Source organism: Heliangelus exortis, chromosome 3 (assembly GCF_036169615.1).
Source record: "Heliangelus exortis chromosome 3, bHelExo1.hap1, whole genome shotgun sequence".
NCBI classification, from domain to species: Eukaryota; Metazoa; Chordata; class Aves; order Apodiformes; family Trochilidae; genus Heliangelus; species Heliangelus exortis.
The window spans coordinates 53,815,103-53,840,911 of record NC_092424.1 but is presented as its reverse complement, the minus strand read 5'-3'; the positions used below and the strand labels follow the sequence as shown (position 1 = coordinate 53,840,911).

The 25,809-nt window shown below is 39.5% G+C and overlaps 1 protein-coding gene across 7 annotated transcripts in view; it reads right to left on the bottom strand.

The window, feature by feature from the left end:
• Positions 1 to 11,256: 11,256 nt before the first annotated feature.
• Positions 11,257 to 25,809, bottom strand: part of ARID1B (AT-rich interaction domain 1B) — a 329,115-nt gene continuing 314,562 nt past the window's right edge. For 4 of the 7 annotated variants that reach the window (XM_071740628.1, XM_071740629.1, XM_071740630.1 and 1 more), the window contains 6 exons: positions 24,386 to 24,536; positions 23,285 to 23,401; positions 21,706 to 21,802; positions 17,598 to 18,387; positions 16,372 to 16,502; positions 11,257 to 14,382 (listed from right to left, as the gene is read on the bottom strand). In XM_071740628.1, the coding sequence (XP_071596729.1) occupies positions 12,670 to 14,382; positions 16,372 to 16,502; positions 17,598 to 18,387; positions 21,706 to 21,802; positions 23,285 to 23,401; positions 24,386 to 24,536 (2,999 nt within the window). In that variant the 3' untranslated portion in view covers positions 11,257 to 12,669. The remainder of the gene's footprint in view (positions 14,383 to 16,371; positions 16,503 to 17,597; positions 18,388 to 21,705; positions 21,803 to 23,284; positions 23,402 to 24,385; positions 24,537 to 25,809) is intronic. The other 3 variants (XM_071740632.1, XM_071740633.1, XM_071740634.1) reach the window with 1 other exon arrangement.

Sequence of the window (25,809 nt, the reverse complement as noted above, 5' to 3'; positions counted from 1 at the left end):
CCTTCCCTGGCTCATTTTATTTGAAGCAGCTGAAGCAGAATTCACATAAACTGCTGCCCAGCAAAGCCACAGGAAAGGGGCAGCAACAGGCAACTGGCAGGTAGAGATGGCTTGAATCTGAGCTGTATGCAACATGAACATCTGTGGTTTGGTCATTTGTCAGTACAGTCGGTGTTTGCCAATGTGGTCAATGAGGTCATTTGTCAAAGCAAAACTCTGCTGAGTTCCCAGATGCCTCATTCTTTCACGTGAGCCTCCCTAGCATAAGTGCGGGAATAAAAATAATGTTCTTGTCACTACAAGAATAAATTCATTAAAGGTTACAGTAAAATCCAGAACAATTACAAGGAAGCATTTACCTCTCCACAGACAGCATCTCTCTTGTTATTTTTGCCAGCAATTTGGAAAACTAATTAAAATAATGGATTAATGTATTCAGTGTTTGAAACTAATCAGTAATACTAACACGGTATGGATTTGCTCTTTCTTAGAAAAACTATTTTTAAAAGCCTTCCTAAATCGACGCTTTTAAATAAAAATATTTTTCATGCTCCTTTTAATTATTTCTAATCCAACGAATAATGAAGCTCAGCTTGCTGATACTTGCATGAGTGTGAGAATGCAGAGGTCATTGGGCTCTGTTGCTGAGGAGGTTCAATAGCCCAGAGTATAATTTTCCAGTAGTTTGATCAAATTCGGAATTAGATAGCAATGACTGTAAAGCCTTAGCATTACAGAGTGACTCCTCAGCTTTTCACTAGGAAAAAAATCAGATTCTGATTCTATGATATTGATGTCCAACACAGGTACATTGACTGATAACAGAATCCCATTAACTTAAATGGGTCTTTACACAGGCATCTGGCCTGCTCACGAGAATCAAAAACTTGATGACTGGAACCTAATTCCTGAACAACAGGAGTTCCCATCTCATAGCCTCCTTCCTCCTCCATGCCCCATCCCCATGCTATCACACTGCCAACAGTTTCAGGAAATCTAGGAAAATCAAAGATGCAAGAATTACTTTCTTTCTAATCCACCTACTGATTCTTCACTACTGTGAGTGAAATATGCTTATTGGTAAATACAGGAACACTTAAAACGAGACCGTTCTGTGGATAAATCCTGGGACCAGATCCCCAGGAGAGCAAGATTTTCATGTTATGAAACAGGATACAAAGATACTTTTTAGATCTTTTTAGATACAAAGTATGTAATGTTTTAAAAGTGGCTGACCTTCCAAAAGATTCCAGCGCCTTTCAGAGGCCTCCATTAGGCTTTGCAAAACAGAAGCCCTCCAACCTATTAGTCAGGCTTGGATACTTTGTCTCAGGCTGTTTTTCACAAACAATACACCTGCACCCTGCTTAGAAAATCTGTCTCCTCCACCTTCCTAAGAATGAAACTCAAACAAGGGAAAGAGATCCTCAGTGAAGCTGTAAATGATGAATAGGTATTCAGTGAACTGAACTTTGAAGCATAAAGAACAGAGCAGTGAGAAGTCTGGGAAACTGAAAGATGTAGTTTTAATGTAGTGCTATGCCAAAAAATCACTTAAACATTTAAACACCTTTCTTCACTTAAACTATAATCTTCAATGGAGCAAAAGTGCCTCTGGGGAATCAGCAACGTATTCTGCAAGATCTGAAGGCTATGCTGGAGAACTATATGCACTTCAAAGAGTTTCCTTCAATATCACTATTTCAGAAGGTTTACAAAATGTTTATTATTTATACATTTAGTTATTTAAACAAGTGTAGTGTATTACTCAGATGAGAACAAAAAGTTTGAAAACTTAATTTTTATGCTGTAAAATTAATAAGGTCTGTTGGACTGAAGTTCCCTTTGACGTTCCCTTCTCTTTTTAAAGAGGTTTTTTCACACTAAAGACAAAAATAATGTCAAATTCTCACCTCTTGGTTGAGGTTCAAAGGATTTCTCCCCCTTTTGTTTTAAAAATACTTTGTATGGTAAGTATCTTATCAAATGAAGGCTGTGTTTGTCTGAATTTCATTGAAAAAATAAGAAAAGAAGCCAGAAATGAATAACCTACACTGAGTGCTAATATCTACATTTTTGATATAGCTACTCTAAAGTCTCCAAAAAACCCAAAACCAACAATTGAAAAAGTTGATGAAAAATCATATTGGCATAACCTTTCTGTTACATTATGTCCCATAATTTAAAACTAGCTTCAGAAAATAGGAAAATATTTTCTAAAGCCAGGTTATCTAGAGGTGTTCAGTGGCCATGGCTGTTACCTGTGGGTTGAAGGATGGGACAAAAATGCTAGGATTTTTTTTTTTAAGTTTCTGTTATTAAAAAATTCTGGAAGTCCTTTAAATCAAACTTTAAAAATATCCTTAAATTCTGCTTAGAGTTATATGATTTTAGCATTTGCTTGACACTGTCCTGAGCTGCTCTTAAGTTTGCAATTATCTATCACAATGTTACTTTTTTGACCTTCATCATTTCCAGGCTTCATTTTTGTACCTCCTTGAAAACAGATTTACTGTGCATGGGGTAAGCCCCAGCCAAATTAACAGGCTAACCTCTCAAAAAACCTCATCTGCCAGGTGAGACAGATTTAATAAAAAGTGTTAGTAAGCATCTCTCCCATGTCCCTTGGGCCTTTATGCAGCAGGTCTTTCCAGGAGAGAGGCGGTGCAGGTAAAGCATGTACAGCTTTGTTCTCAGTCCACCAGTTTTCCACAGTCTTCTGCATAGTCAGAGGTTCTGCCTGGTGCTCCCAGGTCCTCTGGGAACATCTCTGTTGTAATATCTGTAGTCATGGCGTGTTGTGTATTTTAGCATAACTTCAGCAAAAATTTTAGCATACTGCTTGATTTTATGGCTACATATATACCGATGTTGTCAGCTAGACTAAAACATAGGGCAGGCCAGAACCAAGTCAATGTGCCAATGACACAAAGAGCCTTTGCCAAGGCTTTCTTCAAAATTTGACACTGCTCTTGAGTATGGGAAGCAAACACAGAACCATAAAATTTTTTCAAAAATCTGTTACTGATGTTTCTGTACTGAAAACTCAGTGCTGTTATTTTTGTTTACTGTTGCTCTGCATTAGTTTGATTGATTCAGTCTTTTTGTATTTCATGATGAATTAATGAACTACAGAAGTTCTCTTATTTGGATGTATTTTTTTATTCCAATTCCAAAGAACCCACAAGTTCAATGGTGATGCCACAAGCAAGGATGGCTTAAGTTAACACATTTGATTTAACAATGGAAGTGGCAGTGAGAGCAAACACTACCATGGTTATTAGTAGCTGCCAAGCCACAGAACAAGCTTCTGCCCCACAGGCCTTTAAACTCTTGTCAACACCTCCTCCAGGTTACATAAAGGAAGAGCTGGGGAGAGGTTCAGAATACTGCAAACCTTTTAAGTGGTTGGCAAATAGCATGATAAGGCAGCCCCATTCATACAGAGCCTTGTGGCAGGAGGGACCATCCAAGCAGAACTTTCACCTGGGGTGTGAAGACTGATCCACAGCAGCTCATAATGTCTCAAACTAAGTTGTTGCCAAAGTTCAGATATAAAGCTGCCTGCTTTTTCACCTAGTCTTAGACTGGAGGTTTTACAGAAACCTTTGTTATTTTAGCCAGTTGTTATCCATTTATTTGAAACATTTCATTTGCTTTCTCTGTTGTGTGTTGCTGTGACTATGTTGGTTTCATTCTAGTGAAAAAATACATCAAGATGCTTGTTATCTTGGTCTGTGCCCACAAGATGCCTTTACCCATAGAAATATCAAAATATTGCAATAGCTTGTTTGTTACTATACAGTTAAAAGAGGAATGGATGGATTGTTATTTATAATGTATATTGCCCTGAAATGGCAAATTTTTTTTTTTTTTTTTAATTTGAAGACACAGTAATATCATTCCTTTTTAACTTCGACTTGTCTACAACTGATAATGCTGATACTAGCTTTAGCATCTACCACAAACTAATTAGAAAATAAAAATTAATTCTTTGGTGATTGTTTTGCTTGCATTTCTTCTAGTTTACTACAGCAAAAGCACTGCTTCATCCTGAGTGTTGCAGAACAAATGTTACAAGCTATTTTATCAGCTGAATAATTTTGGAACAGAAGATATTTTTTCAACTTCATGAGCATTAAGGACTGTGCCTTTAATATCTCACCATGCCACTGAAAGGGTCTTAAAATATTATATATTACCAGATACTTATAAACATGAGGTAAGGATTGCAATTTTTAATAATTTAAAGGATGATAAAGCGGTTCTTTCAGTGAATGACTACTACTCATATTTCTCTCATTATGAACTAAAATAATTTTTTAAAATTACAACAAACTGATGTTGTACGCGCCTGAGTTTGATACAGTGTGTTAACTGCAGGGTTATCAAAGACTGATGGCAAAAGCTTTGGTCATAAATAGAACTCTCATATAAACACATCCTAGTGAAAGGGAAAAAAATTAATTCAGAGATAAACGCAGGCTTTCATACCCGCCTCTCCATTTTGAGTGCCCCCCCAAAAATCACCTTGATTCTGCTCTCAGCAGGGTAGGGGGGCGGTAAGAAATAAGATCGACTTTTCAGAAAATCACCAGTATTATTCAACTGATGATAACATTTGATTAAAAAGACACAAGGGTTGCATGGCACTGGTGGGTCAGGCAGCTCGGTGAGGTGCTGGGGAAGCCCCACGCTGCCGCCATGGGGGTCCCGGGGCTCCCCAGACGGTACCGGGAGCCCCGCACCTCAACATGGCCGCGGCTGCCTCAGCTCAGCCAGGGCGGCAGAGGCTGCACCTCCCCGGTGTCAACAGACCCAGGGCAGACTGCCGACACCTCACACATACTGTGTCTGCGAAGGCTTCCGATTAAAGCATTAAACCTAAGCACCATTATAAACAATACATTTAAGCTTGGAATAACTGAATTGTGTGTTTGAGTGCGGATGAAATGTTAGGCCGGGACCCACCTTAGGCTGCGGGCAATGGCGGCTTCCTCAGAGGCATCCTCAAGGAAATTCACGATCGTGCCGCCAGAGCGACTGCCTGCGGGAGGGCTGCAACGAGACCCCAGCCCTCTGCCCTGTGGCCGAGAACCTTCCCGAAGGCGGGCGGGGCGCCGAGGGGCAGCCCCTGGGAAGGGGCGGGAAGGGCCGTGGTCAGGGAGAGCGGCGGTCGGGCCATGGGGGTGGAGGTGTGGAGAGCTGCGGGTCTGGCGGTGGTGGGGCTGCATGTGGAGGGAGGCAGGGAGGGAAATTTGGGGTTGTGAAGAAGCAAGAGTGGTGCGGGAGGACAGGTGAAGAGCTGGGTCAGAAGGAGTGCCTGAGCTCCTGTAGAGACTGGTGCGCCATGGGTTAGACCCTGTCTGTTTCTCTCCATGTGTCCTTGTCATCTCCTGTGACATTGGCTACGAGTGAAAAAAAAAAGTGAAAGCTGGGAACAATCCTCCCACCACCATTTCCAGACAGCAGATCCAGATGTTAAAACCCAGGTAAAGAGAGTGCAGATTAGAGGAATTTAATAGCTGCACAACCTCCTTAGCCAGTGATTGATCCATATATTATGTAGTGCCCTTCCAACCTGAGCTTTGTCACCCTAGCACCACAGCCTCTGCCTGTATCTGGGAACAGAAGCTTTTCTGCACTTTGTGCAGTCAGGCTGAAGGTCCAGTGCCTGTCGGCTGCCTCTGACACTGGATTTTGGGATGTTCTGCCAGGTAAATCAAATCATCCAGCTCCTGAAGAGTTTGCAGCCAGCAAGAAATCATTGTTTGTAGTGTAAATGGGTGAATAACTCCCTGAGTGTGCAGCCATAGCAGCTGTCAAAGTTTTATGGGTGGAAAAAGAAGCAAACCAAACAGTTGAATGTTTTGAGTGCTTAACACACTTTGTCTGGACTAGATTAGAAACTGTACGACTAGCAGTAGTGCTGCCAAGTTTGCAGGGAGGTAATGACTTCTAGGAGGAACAGGCCGGGAATGGTAACCTCCTCAGGCAAGACCCCAGCCAGAAGAATGTACCTCGCTGTAGCTGAAGATAAAATGAGCTAATTAATTTAGCTTAAAAGTCTCTTGTCTAAAAGAACCTGTTTAATGGATATGATATGTACATGCACATTAAACATGGGTATATTTTCTTTCTTATGCCACATAAAAGGGAAAAATATATCTGAGCTGATGGTCAATATTTGGGTTCTGTGTGCACAAGGTATGTGTGCTGGGAGGCTGGCATATGCTAGGCTGATAAATACACATGAGCTGCTTGAGATACAGAATGAGCTGTGGCTGAGCTCAAGTTATGGAGGTCAGAATGTTATGTTCACAGTGTAGTGTGGGCATGCATCTAAGTGCTTTTAAGTGAGCAGTTTTATTGATATTTAAAGAAAACCCTCTTTACTGAAAAGACACTACAGAAGAGAAGAGCTGAGGAGGTTATACTTGCTAACTGGAAAGGCTGGTTATTTATGCTTACATGCTCATCTTTTGAAGAGGTGCAGAAATGTCAGATGTGTAACTCAAAGCTTTTTTCTCCTTTTTTACCTCTCCTTGACAGATGTCAACCACCTCCACACTGTTAAAGCCAGGAGCCCTTTGTAGTCACTTTTCCCTGCAGGATAAGAACTCTCAGGAAATGCTGCCATCTCAAGAACTGATGATAAAATCCAGCACAATGAAGAAATCCCTCTGTATACTAAAAGATATCAATAATAGACAAAACCCAGGCTATTAAAAAATAATGCCTCTGTATTCAGTACAAATACACAGGAGAAAGGAAGGAAGCAATGTGAGAGGCCTAGGGAGTAAATATTAGGAAAGAAAAATAACAAGAGAACAACTTCACCTGCACTGAGATGAAGATATGCTGGTAAAACATGTATGTGTATATTTTTTTGGTGGTTATAGAATATCAATATCAAATAACTTCTTGTTACAAGTATCTCTCCCCTAACTGCATGTAAATTGTATAGTGCTAGTTCTGCTGATGAAACCTTGAACTTAAATCTCAACATTTCTCAGTTACTGTATTTCATTTTGTAGAGAGCTTCATCATTCATATTAAAAAAATAATCTTCTGTAAGTTCATTGTCAGATTTAGTGGTGGTGATACAACCAGTGGAGCATTTTATTTTAGAATCCTCTTAAAGAAAATGAGGTTTAATAATTGACTTTGCATATTTTTTTTTTAATATATAATCTGAAAACATGCTATATGTTGCTATATAAACATGCTATATGTCGTTATTTTATTTTGTTCTTCCCAGTTGCAGATGTAAATGTAGAACTGATAAGTTCTACATCATGGAGTACCATAACTTTTTTTCTAGCATGTGTTGTAACAGTTTTTCATGTTAGATAACCATCTATCTTTCTACTGGCATAGTAATATATAAACCTCCTTTTAAAAAATATTCCATAGTGGAGCTAAAGTCAGAATGTTTGTCCTTCAGGAGTCTCTTTGCAGACCTAGATAAACATTGCAGAGATGCCTGAGTCATCAGGGATTTTCTTTGCTAGCTAGGCAATTCCACCCCATCACCCTTTTAATGTAAATAACTATCCTTAATTAATGGAAATACAATATATACTAAGTAATGACAGACTAAGTAAATTAACAAATGCAGGGTGAGACACTATAGCTCTAAAAGCACTGAAGATCTTGGTCCTTCATCTCATTAGTTTAGGCTGGTTAAAAACAATGTGAAGTTTAAGCCTACAGTTTTTTACTCTGTATAACATTATGCATGGAAATGAAATACATTTTAGATTTTTTCTTAGAAGTAGCTGGAAGAACAAATCAAGTCATTCAGGCATGTGAATAGCTGGGTTTGGTATGCAGTCCGTAACAGCTGCCTCCTGTACCCACAGCTGCTGACGGTCACAGAAAGGAAGGACAGATATTGGAACCCCCAGTTTCTGACAGTCCACAAATAAACAACTGAGGGTGAAATTAACAATGAAGACAGTATTAATCCTCCTCCATTCCTGCTGTCTTGGGGATCTGAAAGGTAAATGTAATTAAATAAAAACTGCATTTATCAGTCTGCACATGGAGAACTGTCTTTGTCTTCCCTTGCTCCCCCTACCCCTTAAAATCTCTTTTTATTTCCTTTTTCTTTAAACCAACCACCAATGAGATGACAACTTCTCCTACCTTGGTTTAATTATTCCTTTCTTAGGAATGACCCAAATGTAAAAACAGATTGATGCAGAAGAGACATAGGATACTTTTCTTTCACCTGTCTTCATGTTCTGCATTCTGTTCTCCAAATGGCCCCATGTGTTCTCCATCTCCTCCCTCAGTACTTTTCACTCTTGCTCCTTCAGGCTTAATTACCTTTAAAAAAATCTTTGTGAGGGAAAGAAATTTGGCTTTGGAAGCATAAGATTTCATAATGAGAAACCAGAAGGGGGGAGAACCCCAGAAATTTCACAGATTATCTTGAGGAAAATTTAACTTGTGGGCGGTATGGGGTCACATTCTAGATCTACATAATTCCACTCTTCTAAAAGAGTGGTAACCTTTGCCTTTTCAGTTTAATGTTGCTTCTTGTGCCATTTTCTCCTGTCTCCACCTACAGTTACTTGTTCATGACAGAAAACAAGCTTTTTGCAGCAGCAAAACAACTCTTCCTCTTAAACAGGAAGGAACAGAGATGAGAAAGATTTTTTTTCTTTGCTAATAAACAACATTGAACAGTAGCTTCAGAACATGAATGAAGCAAAATGCCACCTGTTAAAACAACGGTTGAAAGAAACCTACTCCCTGTAGGGGCTGAATCTTTTTCAGGTGGAAGTGTTAGTTTTAAATAACAGCTACACTCAATTCTTTATTACTAAAAGGTATTTTCATATTATTTGTAAAATAAGAGGTGTACACTGCATTGCACTATAAAAGTGTTGTATAGGAATCATTAGTATGGAAGGTAAATATGCTTTTGCTAAAATATTTTTCTGAGTAAGTAAATAAATCTTTCTTCTGGCTGTATACAGGCCAAAAAAATAATGGTGTCATAGTAGCAACATATGGGGCACTGTTCACTGATATTTTTTTGTGTAAAACAGCAAAAACAAATGGAAGAGAAAGTGCAGAGGCTTTTTTTCATGTGTTTCCTTTTTTTTTTTTTTTTTTTTGTTTTGTTTTGTTTTGTTTTTTTTGTTTTTTTTTAATTCCTTAAGTGATTCTAAAAGTGAGAAAAAATCTGGGACTCTACATATCTCATTGATGCTCTTTCAATCTCTAAGCAATTAGTTGCTTGGGCCTGCCAAAGGAAAATATTGATATGTGTATTAGTGAAATATTTGTCTTAGATTATTGCCTAAAATTCTAATAATCTGCTTTCTCCTAAATAACTCATTGCAGTTTTAGAGTTTCAAATACTGCACCTTTTTTGATGGTACTAGTCTGAGTTCTTTATAGAGTACCTGTGATCGACTCAGCACAAAAATGAAGAATTTTTTTTCAGAACTGAAAACCTCTTGTAGGAACACTACCAGCAGCAGCTCAACCTTGTTCAGGATTCAGTCAGAACTTGCTAAGTGCACATCTTCTCCAAAGGCTTGAGACTTGTGGGAGAGGTGAAATCCTATGTAGACAACAGAGGGAACTGGAGTTCTTATATGTTGCCTTTCTTCTGATAAATGTGTTATAATGCTAACCAGGGATCTAGATCCTTTACTCCTACTGACAGAGCATAAAATCACGTTCAGGTAGAAAACCTTATTATTAACCTTCCCCTTCCACTTTTCCAGTTACCCAGCCAGTTCTTGTCCTGACTGGAAAAGTGGCAGCAATGTTACACACAGATGACCACGGTGTGGCTGGCTGGCTAGCTGGGTGGGTTTTTTTTTCCCCACCACATTGTCTAATAAGGCTCCAAGCAGTTCAGAAGGATACTGTAGTGGTGCCTCTGACAGCTCTCAGCATTTTGCCACAGCTGTAGTTTCCCCCTGAGGACTCGGGGTCTGAATGCTGAAAAGGAAAACAGATGTCCTTTCTTGTCCTTAATAAGAAAGGGATGAGTATCACTCAGCAGAAGGTTTATTTAACAGCTTGCTTGTATCTATGGGAGTAATACCAAGCAGAGAACTGTTAGCAAGAGGTAAGTTTAGTAGGGGTTACTGCTTCCACACTGCTCAGTGTAGTATCAGGTTGTAAAAGATCATCCCTGAAACGCACCTCCTGTGATGAAGAGTTACAAGTGTGTTATAATTCACCAGATATTTCCGAATGCATCAACAGGCAAGAGAAAGAAAGCACTGCAGGATGTGGTGTGGGAGTGATTACTGAATTAGAAAAGCTGGCAGGAGAAATTACTTTTCATGACGCTAGGGAGTCACGTTTCAAACTTGGCTTATAATGGTATATATTTTACCTGTCTCTGAAAGTCTCTTTACATGTATTAATGTTATAGCAATCTATATGAACAAGATGGGCAGTGTGCCAAAGGGGATTGTAATTTTCAAGCACCTCCGTGTTATTGGAGAGAAGAGGAGGATATCCACTAACAGTGTAATTATGTGGCAATTCCAGGGAAATTGATGATTATTAGCTTTTTACGATCACACTAACAAAATCAATGATCCAAGATGAAATAGCAAAAATTAGTGCTTGAACAATATTCAGCAACAAGGTATCACCAGGTGAGAGTGGATGTATCTGAAACCAGATAATTCCTGAAACTGAAATGGCCATCTCCCACCAATTATAACAATGGATGTGCTCTATTAAAGCCTGATCCACTTTAATGGGGGACTCCCAGGATGAGAGGCCATGTAAGTATGCAATGACACATACAGTATCAAGAAGTGGGTGGGTGTTTATTCTAAATACCCACATCACTGGGGTATTTGCACCTTTAACCAACAGAGAGAATTACAGGTAGTGAATACAGATCAATTTCTTCAAGTTGGTTATTGCTTTAACAAAATCTTTTATCACTTATTTCTAACATCCATCTTCAGTCTCCTGAAAACACAGCACGGAGACTGGATACCTGCATAGTCAGAACTATCATTTGCTTGCCATGTCTTTCCCTCTGAGGCTCCGTGGTTTTATAAATAATTAAAAACACTTCTCTGTGATGCGAGAAGGCTTTTCTATAAGGACAGCGATTTGCTGCAATACAATAGTGTAATATTTTTTGAAGGTCATAATAATAAAGTAGGAGAAAGAGAATAATCATTATTGCTCTTTCTTGTAATTAGTTTGCTTTCCGATATCCCACACGGCAACTAGAACATTATTCAAGAACACCCATCACAGTGCTTAACAAGATTTAATGTACATTTATTCTTAACATGTGGAACATATAAAGATTTTATACTGAATAAATGAAAGTCATTAAGCCAGAGGAAAAGGAGGAATTTACATCAAGTTTTTTCTTTTTTAACTACATTATCTTGAAATACAAATGCAGATTCTTGTCACTGAAAAATCTTTGAAGTTGTGTTTCTTCCTTTTTTTTTTTTTTCCTGTATATATTTTTTTGTCTGTAGACTGGTAACCATTTTCTTAAATCAATCCATACGTAACCATTTCCACACCTTGATTTATAAAGCAAATTGTGATCGGCTGCTCTCCCGAAATAGAGCATGACTTTATACATACAGAAACTTGTACATTACCCTCAGTTGTTGGTTTTCTGTGTTGGGTTTTTTCTTTTCTCTTTTTTTTTATTTTTTATCATTTTTTGGAGATATGGCCCAAATGAAAGAAAAAAATAATTCTACTATCACTTTGTAGATACCACATCATGAAAAAGAAACTAAAAACTTTGTACTAAAAAAAAAAAAAATGAGGGTATGTTTAATGTACAACTTCTATATACATCACGGCCCTTAGGCAATAAAAAAATATTTTAAAAAATGATTAAAGGAATTGTGAAGAACTGTCATTGCAGAAGGTCAAAAAAAAAAAAAAAAACAAAACAAAACCACAACAGATGTAGACAAGACAGTTCTGGTGAGGAAGCAATTGATGTTTATCATCAGGTTTTGTTTAAAAATCTCTAACTTGACTTTTTTGTTTTGTTTTGCTCCTGGCCTAATGTAACCATTTCTCCTGAGGAGAAACCAGTATAATTTTGTATTTTTACTACTGACTGACACCCTCCTTTGATCCCCTACACCTACATCACTAGAATCTTCTATTGCACAGAGCTTTGGGTGATGGTATACAAGTTTTTTTTAATTTTTTCCTTATTTGAAAAAATAAAACACACAGGAACTTGGTATGTTGGTTATTTTCACCTTTTTGTTTCAAAGTGGTGAGACTTTTTTTCCATCATACAATGGTTTGCCATAACATTTTTTTTAAAAAGTCACTAGTTCGCTTCCCAAAAAATATGCAATACAAACATGGAAAAGAACATTGAAAAGGATAATCTATGGAAAAAAAAAGTGTGACCTTTGAATGTACTAGACAGCAACTTTGGTTAAAAAAAATAAAATAAAAAGATGTACTTATACACATAGACAGCAAATATTAATTTCATAACTGTTCAAATTAATAATTTCTTTAATTCCCAATTGGTAAGTAGTGAATGGGGCAGAGGAGCAAAGATTCTTTTTTTTTTTCCTTCTTCCTACGTTGGATAAACAAGAACAGAAAACAGCCAGTTATATGTGACCCTCTAATCTCCACTCACACGTGCTTGGCTTCTCACTTATGTCATAACTGCCCAATCTGAAAAAGTACATCACAGATGACAGATGCAACCAGAGAGTTCAGGACAGCAGATATTGAGATATCCAGCAAACGACCCTCGTGCAAAAGGAACTCTGAGCGGTTCTCGTCCACTCTCGCCATGGCCAGCAAGGCCTTGGCTGCCCTGCACATCATGTCTACGCTAGGCGGCTCCAGAGGTGGAGGCTGCATGTGCATGAGGTTATGCTGGCTCTGCTGGTACTGGGCCATAGTGACCCCATCCTCCAGGAAGCTTATCAAGTTTCCGATGCTTCCCTTCTGCACAGCTATTGCCCTTGCTGCTAGTGTGTCCCCCTGGGCAAGGTTCGATAAGAGCGCCATGGACATTTCTCGGCAGACCGGGTTTTTGCGGTCCCCAACGTACCTAACTAAAGTAGCGTAGAGTTTCTCCTGACGACTGAACGGGGGGGTGGCCAAGATAAGGTCCACATTATTGTCCTGGATACTGAGCTTACAGAGGGTCTCCAGCACAAGTCTCTGAGGCGAAAGAACCGAGTTGGGCCCCACGGTTGGAAAAGGATCCTGTGCCTCCGCAGACGGGCACACCATCCAGTGCAGCAAGCCATCCAAAATTGGCAAACAGATGCTTTCTGTATAAGCAGACAAGTCTAGCTGCCCAGAAATGTTGGCTAATGTGACCAATGTATTATCCCTCAAGACCTCGAGGCAGTCCCACCACCACTCATCCTTGCTGCAGGCCACCCCTTTGTCCTCCTCTTCTTCTTTCTCGTAAGTCTGAGGCGCTCGCTTTCTTTCTGGATGCTCGTGGTGAAGAAGGATCAACTTTCCCAGGATCAGCACCAAGCCTGGATGTTTGGACATTTCGGTGTCATTGCCAGGCACAAAAGACAAGCTACGAACGATATTTGACACACATATGCAGCGTTTGGCCAAGGAGTCTTGCCAGTGAGTAATGGTGCATAGAGGAGTCTCATCCCGGCTCCTTGGCTCATCCTCCAGCAGCTTAATATTCCGGTGGCTTTTGGCTTGATGGATCCCAAAGGGAAATTTACTGCTTTCTGTTTGGGAACCAGAGTTTGAGTCTTCAGGCAGTGCTCCAGGCCGAGCTGAGAGGACATCATCAATGGTTGCTGTTATACTTTTCTCTTGCTGTTCCTCAGATTCGCCTTTCCCCTCGAGGTCCTTCTTTTTGCTTGGAGAGTTCAAGGGAGGAGGGACTTTCCTGCGTGGAGGGATCTCCATCTTGCTTTCAAAGTGAGTCTGGATATGCTCAGTTGTGTCCCCACCACCAAGCTGCCAGTGGAGAAGTCCACTATCAAATTCCTGAACACGTCCAAGTTTGTCAGATCGGTCAACAACAAATAGATTATTTTTCTTTACAATCTTTATTGGCAGCTTGTCAAATTTACTGGCTTGTTTTGGCCTCTCACTTGGATCAGCAATGGCACCAGGAGTGGAAAAAACAATGCTCTTTTCTTCTCCTTCTACCTTTTCATCCTCCCCCTCCTCCTCATCTTCATCAAAATAGTCAATACATTCATCGTTCTCCTCTTTTCCAGTATCCTCTGCCAAGGACTGGCTATCATCCTTCTTGGCTGCTTTGTGATCAAGTGCTTTGTGACCTGGATCTCCCACTTCATATTCCATAAGGATTCCAAAAATGTCAATCAGGCATTTTCTAAAATATTCTACTAAAAGCTCAAGGAATCCAGATAACTGAGGGAGAAGAAAAAAACATGAAAAATCAGATAAATATTTTTGTCTGCATGGAATTGTAATAGGAACACTGATGCATGCATCTGGTAAATATTTCCCTTCTCCTGCTGTGGACTTACAGCTAGGTTCTACATGGCAGAAGTTAATCAAAGGAAATTCTTCTTAGCATCTCTAAAAACAGTGTATTTTGTCAAACTATCACAGCTCCATTTGCTTAAACTGTGACAGCTATGAGAAGCACAGAACTTTATTCCTACATCTCGTTTATGCTACAGTAGACACCTGGCCTCTCTACTCTGTCCCCTTGGAAGTGTCTAGTATTCATTTTCTGTACACAGTACTGAAGCTTATACCTCTCTTAGTTTTTCTGACTTTAATTAGATGCCTTTAAGTTTACAAATCCTCCTCTCCTCTCTCTCAGTCGGTTATTGTGCTGTAGGAATCTGCAGTTCAGGGTCCAGGTACCAACATCCTACATTAACATCCCATCGCTATTGGAATAGTTCAATTTTTGCCTGGTAATATATAAAAACTGTTATTGGAGCCTGGTGCTCTAAGTCACCCTTCATAAACAGTTTTTCATTTAGGTTTAATCCTCTTAATTAACTTGTAATCGCTTTCTTATGGAAAGGCAGTAGTTGGACTCGGTATGAATTTACCCTCAGTGGCTTTATTATTAATCATGCTTTGTTGTTATGATATATTCGTCCTGATTGTCAAGCTTTTAATAGTCTTTTTTTTAATTGTGGGCTAATAGGTTTTCAGCAGAATGCATCCTTTTGTCCATTCTGTATTCTCTTATGCTTGCTAAACTCTTGAAGAATTAAAGCCAAATAGATGCTTATGAACTGCAGGAACTGTCAGTCATCATACAAGGTTCTGGCTGCCACTGGTAATAAGATCTCAAGACAAAAGTAACAATATATATATATATATATATATAATATATATATTTAAAATATGTCTGGCATTCTGTGCAATTTACACCGAATGCATTAATGCTATTTCTCATAGAATTCAGATGAGATTCAGCTCACTTCAAACACCTGCAACAGTTACACAGCTAACCTAATCATTTAGATTCTTTTTATTAACAATGGTCTTTTACAGGCCATTTCTAGGGTATGATTCATCTGACCTATTTTAGATCTCTACTTCAGGGTGAGATGAATCATGCTATAGATATCCCTAATTCTAAAGTTAGGTGGAATGAAATGTACCATTTGTGTCTTTATTTAAAAGAAAAGGTCATTATATTAAAAAAATTATGAGTTATACTATTAGTAACCAAGAAATGAATGGAGCAGAGAAACTGAATATTTAATTTGTACAAATTTTAGATCCTGTGTATTATCCAGCACACCATCTATTACTACCACCTAACAGGCCAATGGCTAGAGCAGGGCTGAAAAATGCTGGGAGGCAGTGAGACAAAAGCACACACTGCTGAATCCTGGGTTACTTGCATCCTGCAAGGATGCCAGGACATTTTAGCCTTTAAACTGTCAGGCTGAATTTACTGGAAAAGGAAACCAAACAGAAAATAAGCAATTACAAAAAAAAAATCCCATAACCTAGTATGGAACTACTAATAAGACAAGTAGTCACCAAAAGATATCCTCAAATCTATTCAGTATAATTTTGAAACACAAGTTAAGCAGGATTAGTAACATATTGCTGTTTTCTGGGATTGTCCCTGTGCTATCGTAAGTATGAATTCACAAATTAGTCTTCTGCCACTGCTAAAATTCTCATATCCCTCCATGTCCTTTCTACAAGAGGTATCCTTCTTTCAGGCTTATTATTTCCCCTATATGCCTAAAGCAGTCTTCGGTTGCTTGCTGCTACCAATCATAAAAAAAGGATATGTTGTGACATTAAAATTTATTTTAGTTTAACACGTTTTAAAGGACCACAGCATTTTTGTAGGTATCTTATCCCAGTTTTCTTTCTTTGGGAAGTTGAGAAGTATACTGCTTTCCCTCCTACCTGAGAGAGGTTGAAAGTAGCAACAGTGCTGTCATCATATAGAAGAATATTAATAGTGTCTAGCGCCCAGGTGCTTTCAGCCAGAAGACCAGATTTAAGTGACATCATCACTCTCCAGGCCTCAGGAGTTACTGGAAAAAGAAAGGAAGAAGAGTAAAACAGTTTTAGTACATCCTCAGAAATTGTAAATGAGTTCTGAAAGATGAAATTATTGACGATCTGAGGATACAGAATTTAAATGAAATGGTTACTGAAACAATGCTTAAGACCCAAAACCCTGTTTTCACCACTTAGTCCTCTTCAGCTTTTCTATAACTGCTGCTGAGCCTTAATACTGGAGAGTATCTTAACAAGGCCACTGCTCCCAACTTCGCTGAAGCAGAAATAATCACAAAACAAAGAAGTTGACTAAACCAAATAACTGGCAAATAAAGGTAGAATACCCTTCCAGGGGTGTGGGAACTTGAAGTATGTCAATTTGAATCTAAGAAATGTAAAAGGAATTCACAGTAAGAAAATAACTTGGGAAAGAAGAGGGGTGGAAACAAACACGACAAATAATCTGAAATGAATAAATGGGCTGTTCAAGGGAAGCAGAGACTGTAACTACAACTGCATGATCTTCCATAGAACAAGAATACAGAAAGCTTTGCCCAGCTTAATGTTGTGCCTCTTGTGCCTGGTTTAACAGACATTCTGAGGGACCTTCTGACACATACCGTTTGGAAATGTGATGCAAGCTTTTTTTTAAATCCATTTCTTGAGACCTCAGGTCTGTATTTAAAACATTGCTTTCATTTCATGTCAGATTGTCTGGGATGAGTTTTACCTGTCATCCTCACCGATACATTTATTATTACATTTTAATTGAAGGTAATCACATTCTAGTTACCATAGTTAGCTGTTTGTCAAAACAGTTTTAAAATGTAAGAGAAAATCAAAACTGAACTCCCTTTCATAGAATCATAGAATCATAGAATTAGCCGGGTTGGAAGGGACCTCAGAGATCATCAAGTCCAACCCTTGACCCACCGGAGCGGTTGCTAGACCATGGCACTGAGTGCCACATCCAGTCTCTTTTTAAATGTCTCCAGGGACGGAGAATCTACCACCTCACTGGGCAGTCCATTCCATTGCCTGATCACTCTATCCGTAAAGAAATTCTTTCTAATATCTAACCTTTCACTCAGCCTGTTTTGGTATTTGGCTTTTGTTTTGATGCTTACCAATATCTTTTGAGGTAATCTTTCGTCTTGGTTTTAAGACTGGTTGGGATGCTTCTACAGAGCCTGGGGGGAAGGTAATTTCTCGTCTAATCGGTGGTGGTTGGGGTGGAGGTCCTGTGACCTGTGACACTGGAACTGTGGGTATAACCTTTTGCATCTTCATGGAAGGTAGGAAAGGAGACTTGCTTGGAGACATACGATTTTCCAAAGAGCGCTGGAAGGATGCTGGACTTGGAGCTCTAGAGATGTGGTTTGGCATAGAGGGTGGTGTCTGGTAAGATGACTGAGGAGGTCTAGTGATAGGCTGCATGGAGGCTGAGGATGACATATAAGAAGGCTGACGTTGGTTGACATGAGAAGGCCACTGACTCTCGTGGTTTATCCTCTGGTCAGGTACCATCATATCATCAGTGCGATTCATCCCTGGATACGGCGGGGCCTGTGCAGGGCCTCCTGGACCTTGCCTGTTCTGGTAAGGGTAAGGCATATCATTTCGTGTTGGCCACATGTTCTGCTGAGGACCTTCGCTGGAAGATGACGACTGCATGGGGCCACCAATCATCTGGGGAGGTATTCCATGCTGCTGCATTTGTCCTGGGCCCTGCATCCTCTCCCTGTTATATGGATACGGATACTGTCCCTGCATGGGCCTCCTGTCAGGCCCTGTGTAAGCGTTGCTGTACTGGTTATACATTTCCTGCTGCTGGTTGCCATACTGCATGTTGTACATATCCCCTTCATGGCGTTTGGCTGGAGGCCCGTACATGCCATCCATGTGTCGCTTATAGTTCTGAAAAAAAATTTTGGAAAGAAGATGTGTCACTTTCACTCCATACACAACATAAATATGTTGGCTGAAAGCTCGTTTAAAGAGCTGAGGGCTATTAGTTCTGGAGGCATCATGCTGATCCCAGAGTTGGGCATGCAGTGCTGTGGTTAGGCTTGATCCAGCGCTTGCTTTTCAAGTCTCTGTTTTGAAGTGCTTATAACTTAATACTAAAAGGAAACCTATCCTTGGGCTAAATTTTCTTATGCTTGCTCTCATTTTCTCCCTTTCCTTCTCCTTTCCTATCTGTCAGATTAAATTCTACTGGTCATTTCAGACATGCATGAAAAGGCAAAGGTTCTCACCAACTAAAATATTTTCACTTCTTTTTTATGCTTAGTCTACTGAAGAAAATCTTAAAAAAATTCAAAACCACTCAGTGACTTTTTTCAAGGGGACAAGCTCTGAGTAAACTCTTAAAATAACAGATTATGCTGCTAGTATGCATGTCTGGAACTTATGACAGGCCATAGGCTGCTCACATAAGCTAAATGTATTAGTAGGAGAAAACATTCTGCTGCATTTGCTGCTCTGTATTAATTTCCATGACCGTGATCCTGTTCTGGTAATCCTCCCTCTTCCCAAATCATCCTCATCACATTTAATTTACTCTGAGATTATTACAGCAAATGGTCACATCTGAATGGTGTTCTGGCTTATGCAGATTCTTATCCTGCTGATCAGTAATGGATTAAGCAATGCAACTAAGAGCTGTCACCTATGCTTTATTCCCTTTTTGTTTCTCACCTTCTCAAGTGGGGAATGTTGTACAAGGAGAAGTGTTTTACCTTGGGGGGAACTGAGTTGTTTTAAATCATACAAGCTTGTATGTATTTATGTTGAAGATGGCAGAAAAAAAAAAAAAAAAAAAAAGACATGTTGCAGTTTGAGGGGAAGGTGGTAAGGTTTGCAGTGGTCCTTAGTTCCTGTGGGAGTTTGTTCCACAGTTCAAACCACACTGAGTGCTCTGAAGCAAAAATGTGAATTAAATGGGTGATTTTTTGAATATATGATCTATGGCAAATTCAAAGTTATGGCTCCCCTGGAAACTGTAGGTCAGTGATACCGCACAATGTATACTAATGTACTACAGTTAAGATCAGATAAAATTCTGTATGTATGCATCACAGATCAGTTAGAACAGCTCTGGGATTCATAAATTCATCTTCCAACTTTGGTGGACATAAAACTACAACTATTGTATTGTATGGAAGGGGTTTTTTGTTTCGTTTTGTTTCGTTTTTTAAACTTGCTATAGAGCTCTCATGCTACCTGAGAAATACCTATTTTCAGCCTTACATGAAGTACTTGCTGTAGTAAATTCAACCCTGGGGGACAATTTATACATTAAGGACTGACTTGGCAGTCGCCACATCTCAAAAGGTGCTGTTTGTTTTGCCACAGCGACTAAGAGCACTTAAAGTAGACACTTGGGAAGGCAGTGTGTGCCTGCTGAAAGTGGCTCAGCACTCCTGTACAGGTAATGGCAACACAGGTAATGGTAACCAGCCTGGGGGACACTGATGCACCTGAGCTTCCTCCCCTCCTGTGTAAAGGTTCATCAGGAGACTGAGGCTGGACAATGTGTGTCCCGCCACACCTAGCAGCAGACAGGGAGTCACCAACACAGGGCAACTTCCATGTATTAGCTCTCAGGATAGGAGCATCCCTACAGGAACTGAAAAACCTGGCTCAAAGTGTTTCGTTAGTTGCAGGAGTTCATGCTCCAAGCACCTCCTCCTCAGGTCATTCCCTAGCCTTCAAGTTGCAAACAAAGCTTTGAAAGGGCCATTTTTCACATTCTTCCTCGCTATAGTGAGTTTGTATCACTATATAAAATGATATATAGTGATATAACTATATATAGTGACACAAACTCACCATAGAGTGAGATTCAGGAAACTGAAAACAAGCAAGCTGGTGGCAACCTATTCTCTAGCTAAATGAAGAAGTGGAAGCCTCTAGGAGTCAAAGGGTGAAGTCAAGGCCAGCCAGGATTCTTTCCTTCATTCTTCACTGCATTTTTGCATTACTGCATTTTACATTCAAAAGTCATTGTGCAAAGCATACAAACAGCACTAAGGATGGGGCCAGATATATTTTTACAAATTCTAGCTGTCTCCTTGCTTAAATGAGCAAGTAGTTAATATATTCTCTGCATACATTAGCATGGAATATCACAAACTGTAATGTTATATTTCTTTCCAATTTCCTCACTAAATCACCTAGACCGCTAGCATAAGCTCATCATAAAGAACAAGAAAACAGATTTTTTGATTATGCTATTTTTCGGGATGTTATGAACCAACTAGATAAGCAACAAATTCTGAAATGGAAATCTATATACATTTTCAGTACAGTGCAACTGAAGATCTTCTCTTTTAAGTCCCCTCCCCAAATATCATAGTAAAAGTCTATCACAAACTGAAAAGGACTATCTGAAATTGGCTGAAAACTAGCTTACATTTTATTTTTTATACTGTAGGGAAACGCTTTATATTTTGAAGCTAACTTCAATTATTTTATCACTAGAAGTGCATTAATAACATGCAGGATGAAACTCGGATCCTGTTGGAGTCAGTGCTATTGACTTAATGAGATTTTACCCACATGGTATTAATGATATACTAACAAAAAAAAATCTTACCAATTAATAAAATTTGTATTTTCAAAGTTATTACACAGATAGGGAGAATGGAATATACAAATGTTTAAACCATTCTCATTACTAATAATATTCTCCCCCCTGTATTTGTACTGTATCAGTAGTAGAGATAACATGTGGGGAATGTGCTATCTGATCTTTATTAAAGACAAGTATCATGTATGATCTACCACAGCACACTAAATAATTGAGAGTGCTGCACATTTTACTTTTTTCCTATGTTGGGTTCAACTTGGCTTCATGACATTAAGTTAGGTCCCTTCAACCTTCCAGCCTAGCAGCTTTCCTATTTGTTTCTGGAATGAGGCAGCATCACTTCACTAGCCTACCAATTATACTTTCCCAGTCTGCCGGTTGGTAACTTGGGGCAGTCACTTGATAAACATCCAAAGCCATAGAACATCTGTTAAAATTTACACTTTTCCAGTGTAATGAACACTTTTTCGTATGGCTGCATAGCCACTGCTTATCCATATGGGCTGTGATTTTGACCAGAACTACAGTGCTTGTCTGTGCCAAAAGACATATATTGTATAAACATTCTGAATGTATACAGAATTTTGGGGTGACATTTATTAAACAAATGTTATGAATACAGATGTTTTCCCCTCTCCTACCTGCTGCTGTGGATACATTCCAGGCTGATGTCCTCCATATGGTGGCTGTCCTGAGGGAGGTCCTTGTCCTGGATACTGCTGCCCGTACGGTTCATGCCTAAAATGAAGCATTCAAACCAACACTTAGAGCTGCTGGAATTTTGAAGCCACCAGGAACAGCAAAGGACTCTGATGCCCGTGGCCCTTAAATATATTTGCCATTTGGAAACAAGGTGAAAGTACAGTGTGATAGGGTCCTGAGCCTGATGTAGTAAGCTCTGCTGGAGCTAGTGGTGGAAGGAAGGAAATAAAGCAGAGGGAAGAAAGGAGGAGCTCTGAAATGAAACAGAGATCTGGAGGCAGCAGTCAGGAATGCGAACAAGGTATGGTCAGTCAAGAGGTAGGAAAGGCAGCTGCAGTCACTGGGAACCTGGGTGGAGGAGTATCTGATGCACAGCTCGAAGGTTGAAAGTCGAAATTCTTGTGTTTTAATGAGTCAGTCTCCAAACAAGAATATAATCAATAGTTAACTGTTGCTTTAAAGTGAAATCGTGATTTAGTCTGATAGTAGCAACAGAAAGTGAGTACAATTTCATTACAGTATGTAGCATTTAAATACATCATCACTGAGTAAAAACAGTACTCGTAATTTTGCTTATGTTCATGTAATTTTTAATTAAAGCTACATAATGAAGTATACACATAAGAGGCAGACTTGCATTGCACTTGGAAACTTACCTGTGGCTTTTAAGACCTCTGTGGAGCACTACAGTGCAACTGCAATATTTTTAGCACATGTGAATGAAACTTAGGTTGCTGAAATGAAGTACTTGGAAAGTATTAAGACTAATAAATAACACTGTATTGCAGACCAATATGTCAGTAATTCATCTCCGTACACTTCTAGTGAGAATGTACCTACACTTCAATTAAAATTATGGAAGTAATATATCAAGGAGAGTCAGAGAAACAGAAGACTGGGGAGCGTGATGTGTTCAAAGAACTACTGGGACCTTATTTTTCCAAAAGCGTAGAAAATTCACGTTTTTTGAGAATTGATCAGAGTGAAAGCAATAGCTATCAAGTATCTCCTACAATTATGACATGGATGGAGGTAAATTACTAAATGGTATTTAAGAGAACAATATAACTGGCATGGGAATAATCTACAGATGTCTAAGATGGTACATGCAAGAAACCAAAACTGAGCAGAGGTTCATGTATAGTATACATAGGGGAACACTTCCTAAATGTTCAATTTGTTAGCCACAGGATAGCCACAAGCCAGGTGAAGTTGTGGAAGCTTCAGAACTGGTGTCATTTAAGCTGCTCTGGAGAATTTGCACCTATAAAAGATGTTGGCAGGAAGATGCACAAGGTAGCATGTATACACCTTTTCTAAGACCCTTGATTCTAAGGCTACACAAAGTCAACTGATTCACCCAAGTCTCTGCCCCTCATCCCCACAAGAAACTGAACCAACTGTGAAAGCCTAAATGAGAACAACCAAAACAGAACACACCAAGAGGTCACATATTCTGTCTGTGTGCTCTCAGAGCTGGTTATTGCAGATATTACAAACAGAGAAATCAGTGTTCACCTTTGCTGGCCAGGATAACGATTAGGAGAGTACATGCTTGGGTCACTGTTTGAAGGCACCATGTTGCTTTGACCAGGTGGTCCCATACTGCCTTCAGGACCCAGCCCATGATCCGACCTAAAAAAATGACAAAGGAAACCTCATTCTGTAAAAAGCACTTATTCTCCAAAATTGCCAAGAAAATAAATCAAACCACGCCCCTTAAAAGAAAATATACTCTTGATTTATCACCTTCCATGGAACCCTAACTCTCCCTGACTCCCCAGCAATGTGACCTGTTGAACAACACGAGTACACTAGTGTTACTTTACGTATCTACTACTTCCAACTACTGACTGAAAACTACTCTGCCATAACACTTAGAAGACCCACACTGCACCACTTTGGCTACCATCAGGAAACAAAAGCAAAGCTAAAAGTACACAGCCTAATGAAAGTGAAAGCCAGAGCTGCAAAACCTTCCAGAATACTTAATATAATCTAAACATTCCGAAAGCATCCTGCTTGCTATACCACTGCTTAGACATCCGTGATTTTACTGATTTTTTTTCCCCAAAGTCTTTCCCAGGATAAACATAAGAGGACCAAATTTAATTTTTGTACTTCACTGAAAGACAAATTTATGAGGGTACTGATGGCCACAGTACAAGATTGGTGTCCCTACAGCTCAGCCAACAAACTCCAGACTCTCCAAGGTCAGTTCACCAACAGAATACAAACCAGACATACTTAGGCTGTTTTGTTTTTCATAAAAAGCCCACCAACAACTATTTAGGTGAAAACATGGCCAGAAGACTAATTCAAGTGCTATTTATGCTATCCCAGCCAAGCTGCCAGTTGAAGGTAGCTGTCAAACACACTGATCTTTGCTGATCTGCTGCAGCTTGAGTGACTTCTAAGGTGTGACAATTCCTCCTCATTTATTTCTGTGAACAGCTAGACTCGAGTCATTACCAGTAGTTGGGATTCCAGTGATTAAGCAAGATGCTAGGGGAAATGCAGGCTGCTGTGTTCTCTGCAAGGTGCAATGGGAAAATGAAAAGGGGAGAGAGAAGATCATTTTCACTAACGGGTTTTGCTTTTTCCTGAAGATTGACTCACCTCCTGTCATAGCCACTTCCATAGGAGAACTGCTGTCGCTGGCTCATGCTCATGTTGGACATTGCTCCAGATGGACTCTGGTTATACATATCTTGTATTCCACTGTTAGGCATTTGTCCAGGGGTCATGAAAGGCTCATTGCTTCCAGGCACTGGAACAGTAAGGGAAATTAAATATATTAGTCTGGGTGTTTGAAGATATCTTTCTATTAAATGATGTATTTTAAAATAATGTTCAGATCCCTAACTCTGCCAACGAGAATTAGCTGGTGTCTGACAAGCTCTCCGGGGTCTGATGAAAACACATGAAGCAGCACCACTACCAAGACGATGGTTATAATATTAAGGAGCTGCAAGTGAGGAAAGTAATCTCATCCTACAGAACTGAGCTCATCAGGCATCAGGCAGTTTCCTCCCTGCAATCTTCATAGCTGAAGATGGACTCACTCTTAAACAGTGCTACGTATGAACACAAACTGAAACCTTACAAACCAGATGAAAGCACATCTCATAGTTTGCACTACAAAGTTGTCAAAATCAGGCTCTTCTTTTTCCCATAAAGCCTACATACACACATGTATACATTAATTCAGGTCTGGAAAGGATACTATATCCTAATGTAGCTTCTCAAGCAGGAGGGGCATATTCTACAGCTCCAAGAAAGGCACAATGACCACTATCATTGGATATAAATCCCCAAGCAAGTAGAGGATGAGACTCTATCTGTTAGCCTCTCAGAGTAGGTACTGAACAGAGGCATTTCTGTTTCAGCAGGATAAATGTGAAATATACAACACAGGGCAATGAACTGAATCTCACACAGATATAAAACCTAAAGTGAAAGCCAGAGTGGGTTTTTTCTTCCTCCAACTGTGTCCATAGTCCAGGCAAAAGGATTTAAAGGGAAGGTTTTAAAAAAAGATCACATCAGATTAACTATCTCTTTCAAAGCATCTCTGCACTTCATCACACATCTTTCTTCCCCCAATTGTTGGATGTCTTCTTCCCATTTCTCCCTTTTGCTCCTTTTCAGTTTCTACTTTCTCAATGTCATCTTCTCCATCTGCTCTTCTCTTTACAGCCACTGTGAGCCCTGCTTTTGTTCTTTCCTCCTACTTTTCCATATACAAGGCATGCAAGACTGATTAATTTTTAAGCACGTTTTACAAATATCCACAAAACCATCTGTAGGTTAAGTGGGGGACAAAAGTCAGGTTTGACATTAATTTTGATTTTTGCTTTCTAAAAATAAACAAACTCTGACTGTGTTTATCACCTTTTGTCACGGGTTGTCCAAGTGAGAAAAAAAATAGCTTTCATATTCTGAAAAATATGTAAACTGAGACAGAGAGCATTAGGAGACTTGCTCAGTCCTGCACAGTGAATTCCCAGTTCAACCCTACCACAATCAGGCATGTTGCTTCA